The sequence below is a fragment of the Amphiura filiformis genome, chromosome 9, assembly GCF_039555335.1.
Source record: "Amphiura filiformis chromosome 9, Afil_fr2py, whole genome shotgun sequence".
NCBI lineage: Eukaryota > Metazoa > Echinodermata > Ophiuroidea > Amphilepidida > Amphiuridae > Amphiura > Amphiura filiformis.
In genome coordinates, this window is record NC_092636.1 from 10,761,742 (window position 1) to 10,784,806 (window position 23,065).

General features: G+C 34.7%; 1 protein-coding gene across 4 annotated transcripts in view; it reads left to right on the forward strand.

Annotated features, from left to right (window-relative positions):
- Positions 1-23,065, forward strand: part of LOC140160615 (rho-related protein racA-like) — a 76,376-nt gene that overhangs the window by 5,307 nt on the left and 48,004 nt on the right. For 2 of the 4 annotated variants that reach the window (XM_072183863.1, XM_072183861.1), the window contains exons 2-7: positions 14,081-14,396; positions 14,798-14,966; positions 18,014-18,150; positions 19,106-19,241; positions 20,604-20,794; positions 21,923-22,103. In XM_072183863.1, coding sequence (XP_072039964.1) covers positions 14,214-14,396; positions 14,798-14,966; positions 18,014-18,150; positions 19,106-19,241; positions 20,604-20,794; positions 21,923-22,103 — 997 coding nt within the window. In that variant the 5' untranslated portion in view covers positions 14,081-14,213. The remainder of the gene's footprint in view (positions 1-14,080; positions 14,397-14,797; positions 14,967-18,013; positions 18,151-19,105; positions 19,242-20,603; positions 20,795-21,922; positions 22,104-23,065) is intronic. The other 2 variants (XM_072183864.1, XM_072183862.1) reach the window with 2 other exon arrangements.

A 23,065-nucleotide genomic window follows, 5' to 3' on the forward strand; every position in this document is an offset into this window, starting at 1 on the left:
CATAGCAGGAGCTATTTTAACATGCCTCCTGGCACATCCAATTCGTGGAGAGAGATTAAATCTGTGCAGTTACAATGTAGAATAAAAAAATTATATACAGGTCGCGATCCAAATTTTGAGTCACAAGCCCTCTCCATCCATGAATCTAGTGGATGAAACTTTGACATTTATTACAAATTTCATAATTTGGGTCAATATCTGGACCTCCTCCTCCTCACCTGATGCAATTTTTGGGTTCTTTTTCTTACTCACATCTCTATTATGACTCTCTCATAATCACATTTTTTTATTATTATTATTATCATCATCATCATCATCATCATCATCATCATCATCATCATCATCATCATCATCATCATCATCATCATCATCATCATTTTAAATTCTTCTTTTTTAGTGTTTAGAACTGCAAACTTTTTATTTATTTTTATTTTATTTTATTTTTTTCAGAACATCAAATTGAGAGTAAAACAGATGTTAAACTGGTGGAGGTGTAATTGAAGGAAAATGCTCGGCATATACATGTATACCCATAGACATACCACCTAGACCTGTAACTGCCCATCCCTAACCATAGCAGTAGGTGAAGCCACGTATCCAAGGTGATTTTGGTCGGGTGGTCGGACGCGGAGAAATAAGCGCTCATGTCTGGAACGAAAAACGCGATCGTCTGCGTGATTGCTGCGCCGTTATCGCCCGCGTCAAATGCAACGTGTTCTGTAGATGCGAACATGTCTGCTTGTTTGCGTCCGGGTTGCGCCCTTGTCAAAATCGCTTGCTAAGCAGTGTTGACTTCACTACGCAAACCAAAGTTATAGGTCTAGGTTCTTGTTTGTCTGGGTGTATACCCATCATGACCAAAATAAAGTATTTTATAAGATGTTCTCGTATGAAAGTGACTGACCTGCAGTTGGTCAGACTGACCAGTGTCCAGTATTTAACCTCTTTCCTCGTCAGACATTTTTTCATGACTAAATGAAGAAGCAAACCAAGAAGATGAGTCAAACTCGCTGTCCACTTTGGAAGTTAATGCTTTACTTGCTTCTTGCATCCGTTATTTATATGGTCATAGTGACAATGAAATTGTACTGGGATGGTAACCAAAGTCATGTATATTCAGGTCATTTCAGGAATGACAGAGAAGCACTCCAAAGGCAAATTGAGCATCATGAGTTCTCTCCTCGCAATAATGATCAAAGAACTAATCTGATGAAGATTCAAATTCCCGATACCTTGTCACCAGATAGACCACAAGCAGTCGTCATTGTCCTTGTTCTCTCAAATGCAAAAAGTGTTCAACGAAGATCTTATATACGGAAAACTTTTGTGGAACAAAACAGAGCGGCAGTTCTTATGAAAACTGTATTTGTTATTGGAAATTCTTCCGAACAAACAAGCAATAGTGATGATGGTGATGTCATTGCGGGAACACTTTCGGACACTCATCAATTAAGTGAAACTGATAAAATTTTATGCGGAATTCAGTGGGTTGTAGTCAAATATCCTGATGTAAGCTTTGTTCTGATAGTCAGAGATAGTATGTATGTTAATTATAAACTATTAAGTACGCGGATAGTGAGTGGGAGGAGATATGATGATGTGGATAAAGTGTGGATTGGAAATGTAAAGAATGATTTGATTCCAAATCAAAGAGGTTTTGGAGATTGGTTTGTGGATGAATTTGCTTTGGGTGGATTTCCAAAATTTTGCACATTAGACAATGGGTTTTGGCTTAGTGGTAGCGCAGCAAAATACCTACATAAATGGTCACTTAATCAGTCAAATTATCGGTTTCTTCCACTTGGTGATGTTTTTATTGGGTACGCTGCAAAGGATGGTTTGTGGTCCGTAATGGAAGATGAACAAATTATACCATCTTCATATGATAGTATAAATGTGTGTGCTTTTAATAATCAAACAATAACAGCTCATTTTGATTCGAATGAAATGTGGGAGATGGTGCTAGATGATGTTGACAAATTTAAAAAGAGATTTTCAAGATTTTGCCAAGATCCAGATCTCAGTCAAATTTTGCATAAAAATGTCTCAAATGTAGATTATTTTAATAAAACATTAAACGCGTTGTAGTCGAATTCCTCATGGCACGTGTTTAGATCAAATGGGAAAGAAGTTATCAAACTTGACAATGATCATGTTAGTTCATTCGCACTCAAGTCATTTCAGTCGGAGGAAAGGTATAAGAAATACATGGGCAAAACAAACAACAATAGGCAATTATGAAGTGCGGGTGCTTTTTGTTGTAGGAAAAACAACTAAAGCTGGGATCAATCGAGAAGTTGAAGTGGAAGCTCATCGTCATAATGATGTCATACTTAGCGACATGGTGGATGCTTTCAAAAACTTGACTCTGAAGCTTGTATTGGGTTTGAAATGGGTCACACAAAATTGCAACCATGCAAAATATTTTTACAAGGGTGATGATGACATGTTTGTCAATATTGAAAATATTTTAAGAGAACTTCAAAAAGAGCAACTTGGTGTTAATATGGATAAACTTTATGTGGGTACTCTTAACAAAGGGGAGGTTATACGAGACCCATGGTCTAAATATTATGTCTCCGAACAGCAATATTCGGGAACGTTTTACTCACCATTTTGTTCAGGAGGCAGCTATGTGATTTCAACCGGGTTGATACATGCAATGTATGAAAAAACTTTGTCCACGCAATTGCTGCCAGCTGATGATGCTTACCAAGGGTTATTGGCTAAACAAGTAGGGGTTACGCCATTACATCATCATGGTTTTAAAAACAATGGCGGTGATTATGACACATGCAGTCTACAAATTGATGTGCTTACAGTACATGGATTTACTAATGAGTTTATGTTATATGATATATGGAAACAATTCAAAGAACCTTGCAATGCTAAGGTGGTTAGTTGATAGATTAACGGCACTGTTCTGCATATCAATTTTCTTTGGAAATTTAAAGTCGGCAATCACATGAAAAAAATGGATTTGGAAGTGTTAGTCTAACTGATAAGTTATATATCGCTCATTCTACAAAATCCGGTGCCAATAGCCTTTTTTCCATTCTTTGGTCCACAAACACTTTGTCGAGCATTTAGGGCATCAAATATGTTGTTTTTCTGGTAGACCTCAACGAGATCTACACGGACATATATAGTTGTCCATACTTTAAATGCTTTCTTCAGCCTGATTAACCCTTGCAAAGGGTCACAAATCGCTAAAAATGCGTTTCCACTGCTCAAGTGTCACATCTGACCCTGAATATTTTCTTTGAATAAATGCGATTTCTTTATATATTTGTTGTTTTTTAATTAGATAACGCACCATCATATTGTTTATCAACATTATTTTTTAGTGATTAAAACATCTTTGTGTAATTCTAAAATAAATTGCACTTTCCACCAAAACGCCGTGAGCTACGTTACCCATTTTTAACACACGTTATTGGAAAGAAGTAAAACAGAGGTATCAATGCAATTTGCAGTTTTTGAAAGGAAACACTTATAGGTTTTTAAAAATCACAGTAAAAATTGTGATGCTGTAGCATTTTTGGCCTAGAAATGTTGTAAACATTGAAATTTCGACCGACCATGTTAAGATTGGTGAGCTACGTTACCAGGATTCTATAGTATGCACTTGTATTACATGTACTTCCTAATAATATGTGAAAGCTACCAGTGGTCGAACCCCATTTATATTAGAATTAACCGACATAACGCTCCAACGTTCGCAAATCACATTAAAAACATTAAAAACCCGTGAACTACGTTACTGTGAGCTACGTTACACACTCATTTACGCATCTTCAAAACTTCTATGAAATGGTGAAATCGGTTTTACATTTCACTCAAGTGATCTTTAGTTTGCTTTTTATGACCTTGGATTGAGTAAAACCAGCCCATTTTGTAGTCGGTAACGTAGCTCACATTACATTGAGTTTTAGTGTTAAAAAACATCACGACTTCCTGAAAGAAAAATATGCAAGTGGTGTTGGCAATTTTTTAGATCTGAAAGTAGTGATACATTTACTCTTAAAAAACACAAAAAGCAGGTCTTTTTGAACAACTTTTATTTTTTCTATTTTTTTAGTGGATTGGCACCGGATTTTGTAGAATGAGCGATATGTAGCCTATTGTAGTGTGTATTAAGTAGCCTAGGGGGAAATCAGACCCTAATTTTAAGACTATCCTGGTAGCAACGTTTGGACAGTATTTTTTGTGGGACATGAGAGCACATCAGACATATCAAATTGCATTCTGAATACAAGGAGCTACAAGGAATGTCCTTCTGATATCAAATAATTTTTAATTTTTTTTAATTCGCGATTATTAATATACATTTTATAGCAAGTGATAAAAATTGATATTTTTGATACTTAACCGTCCTCAAAGTAAACTTTATAAATCTAATGATATGTACCTATTAAAGTGTATGTAGCTGGGAGGAAAAACCGACGATCATTTAAAAATTTTGAATTTTCGTAATGAAGGTACACATTTTTTTCTTAAAAAGACCTAAAAATTTTAGGGAAAAAAATGTACCTTCAATCACGATATTCAATAAAATCAAAATTATTTGATATCAGAAGGACATTCCTTGATGGTCGCATGTCATAAGTTGGGTATGCAAAAAGGGTGGAGGGATTACACTTTTCTGAAAATTGTGATACAAATTTGATTGGCTTTCCGTAACCCCATATCCTACAGCAGTGGTTCATACCTCATTTTAAGCCTAATTTTATACTCTTTCAATCTACTGAAGCATATAATTATACATTATTCAGTAAAAAAGTCACATCAGTTGAAATGAAAAATGCCAGGGGTGGAGGAGCAGGCGGATGTGGAGCAGGCGGATGCGGGAGTGTGCAATAGAGCCTATGTGAAAATTAACATTTCAGTATGTCAAAACTACTAGTTACTTTTTCAAATCTAGTGAGGGTATGATGTATTGACAGCTTTGAATGTTGAATTTGTACAACTAAAACAATTACTGACTACTTAAGGTGGTACTACACCCCCTGATAAATTTTGTGACTAATTTTGCATTTTCTCAAAAAATAACTAAATTTTGTGTACACACTGGTAACAAAAGTTACATATATTATTGGGGCAAGGAATCCAATATACTCCCGGAATATACTTCACCGAAATTTCAGTGATTCAAGACAAGGGGTTCATTATATGTTAAGAAATGAGGTACATTCTAGCAGTACCTCTTTTCTTATCATAAATAAAGTACTGCTTGTCTTGAGTCACTGAAATTCCAGTGTAGTAACTTGATTCTGTACCTTACCCCTATAATATACATAACTTTTGTTACCAATGTGTTATTTTGTAAGAAAAAATGCAAAATAATCACAAATTTATCAAGGGGTGTAGTACCACCTTAAAGGGTTATATGTTCCATTTTTTTTTCATTTTTAATGAATCTTAGTTGAATTTCAGTATTTTTAGCAACATGCTAATGTTCATTTCTCTTCTTGATATTCATTTCCTCAATAATAGAATAACTGTCTCGCTAATTACTTGTAAAAAGGTCATTGACCTTCACAATGTAATTAACATACGTACAATTATTTTAAATAGTTCATTTGAAGCATTAATGTATTGAGAACATATCCTCCAAATCTGATGACATTCTTGCATACAAATTTTACAGTCATTTTTGTAATTGAGGTCCGATTTGAGAAAAACGCATTTGAAAATTGAGATTTACATAGACGCCTGTGTATTAATTAATTAGTAATTAAGCATCATCTCAAAAACTAATTAGCATGTGATAAGGTTAAAAATGGTGTTAATTATTAGAGGTTGTAAAGATGTACAACATATCAAAAAATAAATTTTTTGTCATTTTTGACCATGTAATGGAAATTGTACCCAACTTATGACATGCGACCGTATGTAATTTGATATGTCTGATGTGCTCTCATGTCCCAGAATACTATGCAAACGTTACTATCTGAGCCCTTAAGGTGAAATTTACACCTACTCATATTACCTTAGCATGTAACTCATTATTTGGATATAAAAATGATTGTTCTAACTGATTGCTACAAAAGATTAATTTATTTATGTTGTGAAGATTCAGTTGGCTATTCCAGTTGTAATCCATACACCCCCTTTGGAGGATATGACCTTAAGGGATCTAAAATGAGCGTTTATTGCATTTCGACAGTATTTTTTGTGGGACATTAGAGCACCTCAGACCTATCGAATTGCATTCTGAATACGAAGCATGTCTTTCTGATATCAAATAATTTTCATTTTTTGAAAATCACAATATAATACAAATTTTATGACAAATTATAAAAATTTGATATTTTTCAAATTTTTGATATATAACAGTCCTCAAGTAAATTATCTAAATCTAATGATATATTCTTAAAGTGTATGTAGCAGGGAGGGAAAGCTGACGGTCAATTGAAAATTTTGACCTTTCATATTGAAGATATGGATTTTTTCCCCAAAAGACCTTTTTTATTTTGGTGTTTTGGGAAAAAAAATCCATATCTTCAATATGAAAGGTCAAAATTTTCAATTGATCGTCGGCTTTTCATCCCACCTACATACACTTCAAATATAAATCATCAGATTTATAAAGTTTACTTCGAGTACTGTTAAATATCAAAAATATCAATTTTTGATGATTTGCCATAAAATGTGTATTACATTGCGAATTTCAAAAAATCAAAATTATTTGATATCAGGAGGACATTCTTCGTATTCAGAATGCAATTCGATATGTCTGATGTGCTCTAATGTCCCACAAAAAATACTGTCCAAAGGTTCATACCCCAGCCCTTAATCTTCCACACAGGGAGTGTGAATTTCAAATGGGATTGCTGGAAAAATTTGAAATCTACACCCCCTATTAAAGTGGGAGATAAAATTAAGGTCATGTCTTCCATATGGGGTGGCACTGTATGGATTTCAATTTTGTATTAAGACCTGTACCGTTTGTATTAAGACCTGTACCATTGCAATGGAAACATCATATATAATTTCGAATGTATGTAATATTGTATGTTCATGTATTAAAGGTCCACTGAAGATGAAAACATTCTGTCTATAAAACTTTTCAAAATATTAAGCTTTTTTCTTAATATCTCAAAAACAGTTTTGATGGAGTTGGGCCCTTCTTCCACTCAGGTATTCAATTAAGTGGAAGAAGAGCCCAACTCCACCAAAAATGAGTTTCATGGTATTAAGACCTGTGCCATTGCCATTGAAACATATTATTTCACATACGGTCCCCTGAAGATGAAATCAGTTGTGTCTCCAAAACTTTTTCAAATATTAAGTTCTTTGTTAATATCTCAAATAAAGTGTTGATGGAGTTCAGGAGTTGGGCCCTTCTTATCACTTGCTGGGAGTGAAATTGCACAAAATATTGCATGCATACTGAGATGTTGATGCGTCTAATGCACAAGCCCTAAAGGGATAGTGCTCACTGGGTAATTTTGTCCAGAACATAATTCTTGACCAGAACATAGTTCAAAATTTCACAATATTTTTGCTAAACAATTAATCTGCAAGGAGCTATTATCTAGCCAGAGGTTTCCAGTGGTATAAAAATCTCAACTTTTTTGAGAAAAGTGGCAGGATGATGCTGTGGATCATGAAATGCCATTTTAAGTGATGTATATAACAGTTTCAAATGTCCTATGTTGTCTTTTGTACACAGCTTTCAGCTTAACCATTAGCCAGCTATGTTAGCACATGTAAGCCACTAACAGAGGTGCAAAAAACTGATTTTTTATGATTTTCGAAATGAGCAAATCACTGTATAGGGCTTTAAACATTAAAATACAGTACAGTACTTGTATAAGAATTTGAACATAACTTATAACTTTCTTGCTGTGTCCTCATTTTGCATTATTGGATCAACCCAGAGCTATATAAACATGCACTGTTTCAGAGGGGGGTGCTGGGCAAAGGAGAGGTGGGGGCATGGCAACTTGTAACTTTCAAGGGATTTAATGAAAATTGTCAAAAGAGTACAAAAAAGGCCTACTAAAAAAATCAGGGCAGCCATCATCGGGGGGCAATACTTCTCACAGGGGGATAGCTCCTCCCTGGCTATGCCACTGGGCCAATCACATATAACTATGCATGCATATGATTTCATGTTAGTGTTATTTTATGGGTCATTTTTTTCAACAAACTGAAATCTCTGATGTAAGTTGACTAGAAAATGAAGTTTTCAAGTATATGGTCATTTTCACAGTAAAGGGTGTAACTTTTGATTTTTAGGGTCAAAATTTCAAACCACTTAAATATGTTTCTGTTTACTGAAATCATGCATAGAAGCAACTTAAATTCCAGTAAAATAATGTTTCAAGGCTTAAACCTTTTGATTTCTAATAAAAATTTGACATTTCCATAACATTTTGGTTAAAATCTAAGAAAAAATGTATTTTACATAACCTCAGAAAATTATGACATGAAAGCTGGAATACATGTGAAATCCCATTCCAAAGTAAGTCAACAGATATAAGTTAAATTTTATACCATGTTTTGCTATGTTTGTAATTGCAGTTTTGAAATTTTTTAACATCAAGTGTCATTTACAATGGAAATTTCCAAACCTTAAACATATTTTTAAAGTTTTAATTGGGTTCCTAAAATAATTTGAATGTCTAACTTCATGTACAAATACTACTTGATGAAAGGAACCTCCCAGCCAAGTTTCACAGAAATTGGAGTTATTTTTAGAAATGGCAATTCAAGCGATTTGTGTTTCGGAGGCTTCAGTTAACAACACAGGTGATCATAAAAGTAAAATATTTGGCTAACTACTACAAGTTGACATAAAAAATAGGTAAAAAATATCACAATTACCAATTTTCATGCTTTGCTTCTAAGTATTGAATTTCAGTTGTGACAAAAATTAAATTATCACAGCAAGTCATTTTTTTTTGTTTCGGAGGCTTCATGTTAACAATTGTTAAACATTGCAGAAGTAGTTTTTTTGAAAACAACAGTGTTGGGATCATCTAAGCTGTTATTTTCTTGTGTGTATTGAATCAGTGATTCTATGCGGCAGATATTGTAGATTTATCACATGTTAATTTTTTCACCCATTTGTTAAGTATGGTGTTTTTTGCATGTGAAGCCTCCGAAACAGGCTTTTTTGGGTATCAGTATATTTTTCAAACATTAACCATAATGTCAAATTTTTTTAAATTTATGACATTCTGCACATATCAAGTAATAATTACAATGCAGATATCAGTATGAAACACACCAATTTAGATATGCATAGATGATAATTAATCTTATTATTGTTTCGGAGGCTTCATTTGTTTCGGAGGCTTCAATTGTTAACGGAAAGTTTGTATTGGGTCCCATTTTCAAACGGTGATATATATCTCCACTATTTAAAAACATGTGACTTGAGGATCTACTTTACTACATTATAATAAATAGATTGGATGAGCTCTTTTATTTATATTTGCACAAGCTTGCTGAACAGTTTGTTTTGGAGGCTTCAAAAAAGTTAACGGAAAAACGGCTCTTTGAAGTCAAGATTTTATAAAAATTTTAAAAGCTTGCAAATCGACTAATTTTTGTTACCCATTTCAAGTTAAGATAACAACTGTTATGAATCAAGAAGAAGTGAAGAAATAACCAAGAATTATGAACCAAAGCTACACCCACAAAGTTTGTTAACAATTGTTAACGGAAAATGAAGCCTCGAAACAACAAATATCGAAGTCCGGTTCTCAAAAATACAGGGCTGTTCACAATTAAATCTAATGTGGCAGTGTTTACTGAACATATGACTGTACTTTCAGGATAAGAAAAATTATCCATGAACTAACTGAAGAAAACACAGGGTTTTACAAAAATGTTACTGTTTTTTATAGTTTTTCAAAATGGCAATATTAAGTACATTTAAGCCTGCTAAAACTGAACGCAGTAACTCCCAAAGCTGATTATGCTACCCAAGGTAGCTGCTAACTAGATGACTTATGTGGCCAAAAATCATGGAATTCTGTGGCTTTATTATAACACTACGGATTAAAATGTTAAAAATCCAAAGTTACACCCTTTACCGTGAAAATGACCATATTGGATGATTTTTTTCCTGTAAAATGAGCAATAACAAATAGTGCTAAGTAAAAATGAAATAATTGACAAGCTTTGTTCATATTTGTATTTTGTACCTCACATTAAGAACTGTACCAAAATAATGATAATCTGTTTTTCCAAGTTTTGAGGTGAATTATGCACTAGCGGTTTTGATATTAGAAGTAAAAATGTGTTTCACGGTACAGGCCTATGTGTGATACATGGAGATGAGGCTATATTCTTTTTTCACAACATATAAACAAAATTGAACATTTATTAGGCCTAAAATTTAACCAGGATTATGAGAAAAATATGAACTTTCTTCTGATGCTAAACTCCCAACACTGAGTTGTGTCAAATTGGTCAGATTTGAATTATTTTTACCAATTTAGTCTTATAAAAAATAATATTAATTTTGAATGGCTTATTTCATGTGTTACAATAATTAATTACCCCCTGATCACTAAATACGAGAAAATGTCTACGGTCTGGTGGCTGGTGCAGTATTCCATGATGCCAAAGTTTAGTGAATATGAATTTTACTATCTTCAGACTTGTTTGTAAACTTTGCTGGAGGAATTTAGTTCAATAATCGTACTCAAAAGTAGGCCAGTTTCTTCCTTGCTTTTTAACAGTGCTACCATACTGTGTGTGAAGTATGCGCGCAAGGCTTATGATATTGTGCGTATGTTAGGACTACTGTACACAGGTAATACGGGAAATATTACCTGCCTGTATATTAATGAAGAGTATGTAGGTAATACGGTTTTTAATCCAAGTGGTGTTTGACCAATGAGAACAATGCAGAACTCTTATCAACTAAAGGATAAAAGAATATAATCCATATTCGGCAATATATTCTTGTATCACTCATAGCCATTTAATTTATAATATAATTATTCCTCATAAGGAACCAAAAGGTTAATGTTTGCATATCTAGATTTGTTAATCATGTTAATGAATTCGAGGAGCGTAAAATATACTGGAAGTCAGCGACCTTTTGAACAGGTAACATCTTCAATATTCTACAATTTAAGTGAAAATCATGGATGCTAAGGGAGTGGTCGAATCACTCTTAGTATACTAGGCGAGCTATTCTAAACAAATAACAGCATGATAATAGCAAGGGATGTGTTTTACTGGATGTCTGATAAAACACTGCATTCTTATTTTAATGAACAAGTTTAATTTACTTTTGAATGTAAACACCCGTGTAAACAGTCTATAATATCGAATTGATTAATTCGAATTAAACAATTCATCGAGTGGCCATGGGCAGCGCCATTAGACATGTTACAAGACTACCAAGTGACAGGTGATGGACCGTACCCACACAAAAGAATAGGCACTTTTTTGATAATTTTCACCAAGGTTACTCAAAACTTACCTAGCTAATTTATTATACAGCCGGGGTCTCTGCTTTTTTTTCGACGGATAGTCTTGTTATGCTCTCACAAATCTGAAAAATTTTTGGTCAAAAAATTGGCTAAGCTTACTGCTGTCCCATTCAAAAGCACAGGAAGACCACCTGCAGCGTTGAGGTTAACTTTCTAGACTTCCTGTCTACTGGCAGTAATGGCTACTACCCAGTGCTAACATCAATGAATTGTTTAATTCGAATTAATCAATTCGATATCATAGACTGGTAAAAGTATACAGGAAAAAGTGTATTTCAGTCTTTTCTAATCATTAAAAAATGTGCTCTAAAGGCTTTGATGGCTCTTTATGTCAGTCAAAAAGTAAGTACCTGACCATTTAATCCAAAACTGTTTATCGCATGCCAAATTTGGGAATTGCATTGGAAGCAGAATTTATTTGAGTGCATTATGACATCTCCTTTGTTGTATGGTACGTTCCAATAAGGCCTAAAAAAATTTGTTTGATTGGTGTTACATAAAAAAAATTAGAATAGGTAGGAAGGGATTTTTTTTAACTTTTACTAAAGCTGTAAATTGTATTTGATAAGGGCCTTGGGACTTTTTGTGTTCTTTTTTTTTAATTTAATTTTTTTTTTTTTTAACTCGGGTCGGGCCTATTTTTAGGGTAAGTTGGGTTACGCCAATCAAATAATTTTTTAGGCCTAATGATGCTGCAAGGTACGTTTAAATGAAATATACTGCGCCAAGAAAGTATCCTTACACTTGGAAAAATAATCACAATTTCAAAACTGAACCATATTGGGGTAAATTTGTATTTTTAATAGATGTACTATCTAATCCAGCACATTTTGACACCCCATTGAATCCAATGTGACTTCAAGAAGCAAAGTTACAAGCATTTGATTAGAAGAAGGTCCAGTTTTAAAAGTGACACACTGGCCTATTCAAAACTCCACGGACTAGACATTTGGTTTGAGAGTGGTAAATGGCTAATTTGTGTGTGCCTTTAATTTAAAACAAAAGGAACAAAAAAAAACTGAAACAAAAGAGCTGACAACTAAAATGCAAGTTATGAAAAGTACAGAGAAGTAAAAACTGAAATGAATACTGCTTTAAGTTAAGTTTCATTGAAGAAACTGTGTTGTCTCTTTGTTGCACTTGTTGAAATCTTTTTATGCCTTGTATAGGCCAATTTGTCACTTTTAAAACTGGACCTTCGCTCTATTCAATTGCTTGTAACTTTACTTCTTGAGGTCACATTGGATTCAATGTGGTGTCATAATGTGCAGGATTAGATAGTGCATCTATTACAAAAACAAATTTACCCCAATACGGTCCAGTTTTGAAATTATGATTATTTTTCCAAGTGTAAGGATACTTTCTTGGCGCAATATATGAAAGTAACCCAAGATTTGAAAGTTGCAGCATATCATATTGACTTGTCTGCAGTATCCAGTGAACATAGTCTTTTTGGCTCTTGTAGGATTATTTCTTGTTTCAATCAACTTTCATGTATTTGTAGGAGGTAAAAACATACATTTTAAAATCAATAAAAATTGTCATTATTCACTTCAGTGATCATTCATTTATGAAACACAGAGTTCAATATTTCTGACCAACGAGGTCCTTAATGGGATACAATAGAGGTTATCCATGTTCTATAAGCTGCATGTCCTATCAACGACTGCTATACCTTGTTTAGGACATTCTAAAGAAGTACCTGCATGTGCAACCACGACTGTTCTAGCCCGCCAAAGTCATGCAGGTAACTCTGAGGTCGTGCATTGAATTAGTTTGAATGAGGAATACTACGGGAACCAGTGCCTTTTGTTAGAAGTCACACATGAGTGAAGTGGATAACCTCTATTGCAAGTAATCCTTCAGTGGTAATGTAAGATATAAAAATTTTATTAATTATCACATGATTTGATCTGCTCCAAAATTATGAAACTAAAAGAATAATCCAATGAGAGCCGAACACATTTCCTTCCACAGATACTGAATACAAAGCAATAGAATGTTGCTGCAACTTTCAAGTCTTATGATGCAACATTGGAACCATTGCAACAAATGAGTATCATATAATATGTAAAAGTAATTTCTTTTTTCCAATGCTTTTTGCAAATTTTGCATAACCTGTTTTTGAACAGTGGTCATAATTACTTAACGTCACATGACCCAAGTAATTGACTTCTTCTAGTAGTGGTAGTTACTTTAAACAATGTTTTCAATATATACATTCCATCTTGTCAAAAACAAAAAGTTATTTATTGACCTGACAGTTTTTACAAACCTACATTTAATCAGTAGCGGCTCAATGGGGGGATTCCCCAATCGAACTCTTGCCCTCCTGTTGCCCCCCAGTAAAAACCCAAAATTATGAAAAAATGTTGCTGTTATTTTCCACAAAATATGTTAATTGATTTCCCCCCGTCCGAAATTCACTTTGCCCCCCCCCCCTAATGCCCCCCTAAAAAATCCTGTGACCGTGCCACCACTCCATTTAATGTTGATGGACCACTTTAAGAATAGAATGAAGTGTTTTGATTTCTTTCAATAGATGCACATTTTACAAATAAAAAATGTATATTCACAATCTAATTTTATTTCCTTTTCCCATTTTATTATTTCAGATGCAGAAAGGGAACATAATAAATACTTCTGGGAATGTCTAAAGTCACATATTGCGTTACCATGGTTACACAAAGGACTGATACATGTACATCTTAATGATCTGTGGAATTTGAGAAGACTGAGAGATCTACAATGGAGAATATAAAATTGGTAGCAGTTGGAGATGGGGGTGTCGGTAAAACTTCCCTTCTGATTACGTACTTTACAAAAAAATTTCCTGATGTTTATACACCAACTGTATTAGACAACTGTATCGTTGATGTGACAGTCCGAGGAAAGCCGTACAGTGTGGCATTGTGGGACACCGGTGGAGGGGTATATTCAGTTTTGTTAAATATGGTTTTGGTTCAATTTTAATTTTATTATATGTGCCGAATAATTATGAAATAGTAATACTAACCACTGTCAGGAAGGTTTTCTGGCCATTTTAAACCGGGTAATGAATGTAAAATGAAAGAAACCCACTTCTATCTTGGCCGCTTCACTGTGGAGCTCACAATCAATTTGCCCATGCAAGCTTCATAAAGTCATTTATATCATATTTTCTTGGGCTTTTATGATTTATTTCTGATCCTCACATAATATTAATTGTGTCTTGCATTGTCTTACTCCCTGCCAGGGTCAAGCATATAGGCCGCTGCTTTCTTCATTATTTATTTTTCAAAATGGCTGACAATGACAAATAATTTCTATTGCCGTGATTATTATTGATGCAGGAAGACTATCCCAGACTGCGACCTTTATCATATCCAGATACTGATGTGTTTTTACTCTGCTTCGCAGTTGATAATCAAGAATCATTGTCAAACATCACAACAGAATGGCTGCCAGAACTATATCATCATGCACCAGGCGTTCCTATCATTCTAGTTGCTACCAAAATAGGTATATATTATACAGAAGAGAAAAGGTAAAGGTATGGGCTCAGTTTTGGAGATTCAAAGGCTCATGTAAAGGGGATTTTTTCCTCATGTGCATGATTTTCACTGGCAGAGGGGAAATAGTGAAAACTTACCTATTAGTATTATTTGTCATCTGTAATTTATGGAAATATAAATTTGACCCATAGCTTCCTTGACTCATTTATTGTAAGATCAATATATTACTCTGCAGAAATAAACAATATTATTTTTATACAAGTGGATATTCATACGTAGTGGTAGATAAAATGATTAAAGTTTAACTTCAACACTACACTATTTTTACGCTCACCTGGAGCGTTTTCACTAGTTACTAGCGTCTTCAGCAGATGGTGATGCTGTGATGATATCTTGTCTACAATCGGGATATCTCTCACTGAATGTAGACAAGATATCATCACAGCATCACCATCTGCTGAAGACGCTTAGTCGAACTAGTGAAAACGCTCCAGGTGAGCGAAAAATAGTGTAGTGTTGAAGTTAAACTCTTTAATCAATATTATTTTTAAAAGCAAAATATCCAAAACTGAACAAATTAATATGGCTTTTAGTATTATTACCAGCAGGGGACATGAGCCTAAGTTTAGTAAGAATGTAGAACAAATTTAGCCCTTCTTGTCCCCCCACCATGAAATCTTTTTAAATTTTAGAACTTTACTTGACCATTTTTTTTTTCAATTTTGTGATGTTTGCAAAAAACAGCAGTCTGTGTGTACCGTGTAACAGCATATTTTCAGACACTGCTAGCCTTGGTTTAAGATGTTTTAGTTTTTCTCCCCACTCTCTTCTTTTTATAAAACCTCGTTTAGTTACTCCATGGTCTAAATATTATTGCATGTTGTTTTGACTTTTCTATAAATCATGGAAACTTTGTGAGACCACATGTACCCTGGGACATGTACTCACACCCTGTACTAAAGTCACATGTACTCACACCCTGCAAAAATGTGGAGACCTAGCATGCAGATCCACTACCTCAATCCAATACACCCACACACAGCGCATAATGTACACATGACTGCAGAGAGGGTATTCTCCCTACACTCTGGGGCTAGTGCAAACTAGCTGTTTATTGGACATGTTGATCATGAATTGATGGTGAAAATTTTATCTAAAATTTACTGTTTTGCCTTTATGGGAATCTAATCTTTTAATATCTGAAAGAAACGTTGGGGACCTATGTGGACTTTTACTATAAATTGCAAAAATCCAGACCGTCTTACAAGAAAAATGGTAGGCTGACTAGGCTCCCTTCCTTGACTAGGCTCCCTTCCTTGAAAAATGGTAGGCTTACTAGGCTCCCTTGCTTGATGAGCACAGAGCTGAGCATGTGCACGAAATCAAAATCGATTATGTATTGTGTATGTATCATAGGCCCCTCGCATTGTCTGTATGCGCTTGAGAATTCAACAATATTAATAGTGGTAGCTCTATTATAATATACATTAATGTTAGGTCAATTCCGAAAATATGGTACATTTTTCTGTCTTTATATTGTTAATTCTACACCCGATATGTTGAGATTATAAACATAGCTTCATATATCAGAATGGCTACTAAACAATCGGTGGGCGAGCGGCCTAGCGCATCGGAACCATACACTGACTTTTTAGTTCGATAGCCATGCTAGCCGCAGCCGGCGTGGGTTTGAGGTCTACCTCTGCCAAGTTGCATTTTTTGAGAATTTCATTTTAGGGAAATGGGGCTAGGCGAATTGATGTATGGCATAGTGTTACGAGTCGTATTGACTCAAGGCCAAAATCACCTTTTACCCGAACTCACACGAATGCACAACACAAATACACTGTTTGATTAAGCTAACAAAATCTAAGTCTTTAATTGAAAATAAAGTATGCTTGGTACATATAACAACAATATACACTAAAATCACACAATCACAGTTTTATTCTATCAGTACTTAACCAGCGGTCTTCTTGTTGGTGATCCTAGAGTTCTTGCAATGTTAATGTTCTGGATGACTGATGTAATATATCCTTATTCACTTGTCCTGCGAAAATCTGCGAAGTCCAGTGTACTCTTGCATTTATAAATATCCTTGCGTATGAAATCCTCACACGAAAATGATGCTGCTTGCTCCTATTACTTGTCTTCTTGCGCTGCTTTCTCTGCAATATATCTCCTTGCGCTGCTTTCTCCAATAATGGTGTTTCTTTCACCAATCACTCTTTTTCCAGGGAACAGGTTTCTTTAACACAGCTCCACTGTTTTTTGACAGATGCGTGGCCTTCACAAACCCAGCAAACTCCCGCAATTCGACAGAAGAACTTTAATCCTTTGATGAGGAAGAGCACATTTGTTTGCTCGCTATCTACTTTGTTGCTGTATTAAAATAGCTCAATTATTGGCTACATAAACTGGTTAAAATGTACTTCTTTTTTTTGAAGCACGAAGACCATCACACACATGTGGAGTTTCTCAATCTCCCATGGCATTCTGTAAAGTCCAAACAAAAGCCTCAAGCTTTTATATCAGTACTCATGCAAAACCCCATCATCTATTAATACACCATTACTTCAATCACATTTTCACAACATTGCTGCAATCTTGGGATTTCCCAAGATTCACCTTTCACATTACATCACTTCCTGGGTTTTTTTTCTGATGGTGCAATAATGAACTGGGGATTTCCAAGTTCCAAACATAGCTCTGACTTTGTTTACAATAATTTGGGGAACTCCAAAATGACTTTCCACACCATTATCTTGCAATTACAAGGGGCTTTCCCATCTCATGAAATACTTTCAGCTTGTAAACAAAGTTAAATAATTAAATTAAATCAAATTACTCGGGGCACATCACAATAGGGAGGAGTGCGAGACACAGGCTTTTATTAAGGTGGCCTAAATATGTTGAAATAATTACACAATAGCTACATACCACTGTATGTACAGTGTGCTTAACAATTTTCAAAAATATTATAACAATATAGCTGTGATTAAATATTTAGTCTGAAGATGACAATTTCTTATAATTTATATATTTCTACTGCAGATCTTCGGAAAGATCCAAACAGCAAATCGTGTATATCATCTGACCAGGGATATAATGTGGCCAAACAAAATAATATGTATTATATGGAAACAAGTGCACTAAAACAACATGGTATCAAAGAACTCTTTCACAAAGTTGTAAGTATATACCTGTACATGTGACAAGCATTGAGCTTATAATGCTACTGTAAAATTGGAAAGTTTTGCTGGACATTTTGTTTTTAAGCTTTTGCCTTACCTTTCCAATGAGATGATATTTCTTATGTATAGTTAGGTCAATGTAAGGGTGCTTAAAGTTGCGATTTTAAATATGTGATGCAGTTAAAAACAGTGGCAAAGCATGATTTGCATGCACATTTTCACGTTTACATTTATTATAATTATTATTGTTGTTACTGTTTTGTTGTTGTTGTTGTTTTTTGTATTTATGCATCACTGAGCAGTCATTAACATTATAATTTTTAGTAGTAATCATTATTATCGCCATTATTATTATTATTATTATTAGGTGGTAAGCGTTGGATGAGAGCAATGAGAAGGACTCGAGGTTCCTAACCCCAAGGCCAAAAAAAAAATTATTTGCTTGCCCTCAAATGGATTTTAAAAATTGGGTCGGTCGGTCGGGAAAATACGAACAAATATCATGAATTTAAATATTTATATTAAACAAGAAATGAATATCTGGTACAACTGTTTCAAATTTTATCTACTTTTACAATATTTTAACATCTGCTATCCATTCTTGCACGATATGCACGCTTATATTTTGCCTGTAAATAAACTCATCCCTAGATGCGCCGTCCGAAATGTGTAGGTGGACAGCAAGTTGTATTAGAGCTTAGATGATGAGGTGGTATACGAAATTGCGGAACCCGAAAGTTCTACGGTCGGGACTGCCGAGATGGTCGGTCGGACGAGGGCAAGCAAACAACTTTTTTTTTTGGCCTAACCATGACCTCCTCTAACTCTAGCCCTAACAATAACCATGATGTCCTTCTCATCGCCTCGATCCAGTTTTTTACCTAGGATCATATCATGATATTATATCATATCATTATTTTTCATCAATTATTTTATTCATTATTATTCACAGATTGATGTTTGTGAAATCTGTGGTCCCGCAACAAGGCAAACATGGGAAACATGGCGAAAGAGAAATGGAAGATTTCATTTTGGGAGGTCAAAGGCCTACAAACCAGTACCCCTTCCACCTATTATGCCCCCTGCAGGTAAGGATTCAAATGGAACTCGATAAAAGCCATCATCAAACTTCGTGAGTTAAGCCACCAACATCTGCCGTATAATGCTAGTTTTTTTAAATTGTTGTTCACATTTGAATGGGCTTTTGTGTTTTTAATGTCATGTACTGGTATATAAATTCCTTGCCAAAATCCTTGGCATTTTTTATCCCCTACCCATTTGTTTTGTCAAGCAGCTCTGAGCAGCAGTGCATGAACCACTTGATAGAGGTTATCCATTTCACTCATGTGTGACTTCTAACAAAAGGCGCTGGTTCCTCATTCAAACCAATTCAATGCACAACCTCTGAGTTACCTGGATGACTTTGGCGGGTTATTTTGAAACAGTCATGGTTGCACATCCAGGTACTTCTTTTTAAAGTCCTAAACAAGGTATAGCAGTCGTTGATAGGATATGCAGCTTATAGAACATGGATAACATCTATAGAGGCCTTGCATGTGACGTATCATCCCGTAAATATGGCGGACTACTCAAATGCATTCAACAAAAGCATGATTGCAATCTACCTTGACAGTTCGTCTCACACACATAACCCTGCACTACGATTAAATAGGTTGATGACAACATTTGATTGAATGGACTGCACTCCGCCATAACTACGGTGAAGGACACCGGTTCAAATCCTTTGTTTGGAGCCAATCAATAATTTCATGCAGGGCCTCTATTGGCCCACCATGCAGAGCTCTGATCAGTTTGATTCCATATATTATTCTGTTCATTGACCTTGTTAATGTCTGTTGGTCACCATCGCATTTAATATAATAATAATTTTTGTTAATGAATCATTGAACATTTCTGAGTAAATTTTTGAAACTATGATCAAAAGAAGCACAGATTTTCTCTTTTTATACCTTACAAGCATGGCTTGAAAAAGTGAGCAATTTTGGAAGCTCTTTCCATATTGGTGTTTGGAGAGAAATTCTGGTATTTAGAGGGAAATTGTGTCTTTTTTGTATATAAAAACATGCTATAAATTGTGGGAAATTTAGCTTGCTTCCTGGGAAATTAACATATTTTTCAAGCCCTGCTGACAAGTTATATTTCCCTCAAATCGAGAAAAAGGATATCAATTTTTGCATCTGAATTCATAGCCAAATTAAGCATTTCTTTCCAAATTGGTCCAAAAATTACTCAAATTGACTTGCTGTAATACAGAGTTGCAAATTCTTGTGCACCAAATCTAATTTTCACTGGGCCAAAATCGGGATGCACAACCTCTGAGTAAACATGTTTGGTTCTCAAGTAATGACCTTTGGCAAATTTCTGAGTTTTCTTTTTCCAACTTTAAAGAGTAAACAGGCAAAGGTTGAATTCCATCCTTTTTTTTGCAGATAAAACACCATGGCCAGAGATCGAGACATCCAAATATGGGGACCAAATGGCAACAGCTCTTCAAGATCCACAGGCAGCAGATGTAATGTTTCTTGTAGAAGGGGACAAAGAGGTCAAATGTCACAAGGTCATTCTGTGCAGTGCTTGTAACTACTTCTGCTCAGTTTTTGGCATTTCTGGTCCGGTTGAGGTAATAATATGAACATGTGCCCAAATTTTGGTAATTTGTCAAAGCTTAAGTTCAGAGAGGGGGCAAATGCCCCTGGCAATGCCAGTAGACTGTTTCAGTAGAATTTTCACCCCCTAATTGAACACAATTTGTGCCAGTGTGTGATTGGTTGAGTTGTTTTTGTTTACCACACACAATCATCTTTCTGAACTGATTTCCAAAGATTTCCCGATCAGGTTCTGAAAAGGGCTATGTTTGCAATTGCTGAGTAAAATTTTTTACTGCTACACATCTACACAATCTCTTATTTAGGGGAGACAAAATAAGTCTTGTTAAAGCAAATTTTTGCAACCCTGTAAGCATGGTAAGCAGTCAACATTAATGGGTCAATTTTCTTGGGAAAATTTTCTGGATATGTGACATCCATGGGCGCAGACAAAGAAGATATTATGAAATGTAATCCCAAACGCAGTGGAGGTTTCAATGTATTTGCAATTTGTATTTGCAGTTTACCAATGCAAATAAAGAGGAATTCCTCATTTGATGCAAATTAAGTTACTTGTCGCAAGTTAATAATGTTATGGTAACAGTTTCTGTAGATAAAAATTTCTTTCTGCAGGTAGATTAAGATTGCTGAATATTCAATAAATTCAATGCAAGTATCTCTATTGAAATTGTGGTCAAGAACTGAATACTATTTCGATTCAAAATGACTAAGACTTGAAAAGCGAGGTCACCGCCGCCAGTGGTCACAGATCAGACTCAAGGTTACACTCACATTGGACACGTGTCCAGAAAATTTTCCCATTCACATTGACTGGTAAAATTCCAATTGTAACCAGCTATACTATGCATATTTGGCAATTGGTAATATAAAGTGGCGAACTAAAATTTCTGCAAAAATATTTTACAATAACATTTTGACAACGTTTTTAAAATATGGTTGTAGGGTTTTTTCATATAAAACGTTTTACAAAACGTTTTTATGACCTTTATATAAATAATCCAACATTTAAATGTTGTTAGAACGTTTTGAATAAACCTAAAACTTGTTTATTAATAGGTGTATAATGTATTAAGAACATTTTTGTGTTTGCTGGGAAGTACATCTGATTCATGACACTTTTTGTATTCTTTGTTATTGTGTAGCAAGATGAAGAAAAAATCCCCTTCAAATTTACCTGGTCTATCATCAACAGAGGCGAGGTTGCCGGTTTATCTTCTATAGCTGAGATTGAAAATGAAGATGGGCAACTTGTCACACAGATTGGTATCAGTGATGATATTTCCTTGGCTACATTCTCACATGTGTTGGAATTTCTATACACAGGTAAGAGAATTATATCAAGACAATTACGTCGGCTGTATTCCATAGTGGCGTGATAGTGATTTTTGGTCATTTTTTGAAAATTGGCACATATGTTTTTAATGATGTTCTCTTTCATTTTTCTAAGTCTCATCAGTCATAATTAGCTAATTAATTAGTAATTAATTAATTAAATGTACACATTTTATAATTATGAAATATCGGCAAAAATGAAAAACATCGTATGTCATAGTGGCGTACACGTATCGGACCTATACGCCACTATGGAATACGATCGACGAAAAGTAACGCCATAGGGATTACACAGCGACCGAGGTGGCGTACGGTTAACATTAGGATAGGGTATTGCGTTTTGTTTGTTTTCCATAGTGACGTATAGTTTTATTTTCAGTTTGCCAGCAATAGTATGTATTTATTTCTTTTGAAAAATATATAACAATAAAATCTATTTAGTTTACTACAGAAATTTCACATCATTTACAAAATATAATGAATGTCTGATTTACACAACTCGATTTTAAATTGGCATTTCTTCAAACCCGATTTTCTCGAAAAGTTGTTTATTCATGGGCGCCTACTTATACGCCACTATGGAATACAGACGACTTTAATTCCTATACATTACATTCCTTGGGTACACTAATGTGATATTTAGTCCGCACCAAATAGTTGTGCGAAAGACTCTTTTTATGCTCATTCGCCTGTGTAGAAACGGCCTTGATCACACAAAATAGGGAAAAGTTTTAGCATAACAAAGAGCAAACCCAGAAATCTTGGTGTAAAGGCTACAGAGCATAAACTTTCTCATTTGTGACCATCCAGCACAACTGAGCCCTGAAGTCGCCAATCATCATTTTTGAGATATTGAACCAAAATATTCTGCTTGAAATTAGCTTTAAAATGATGTATATCATGTCTATAGTACTTGACATTTAAGTAGTGAAAAATCAATAAAACAGTCAATA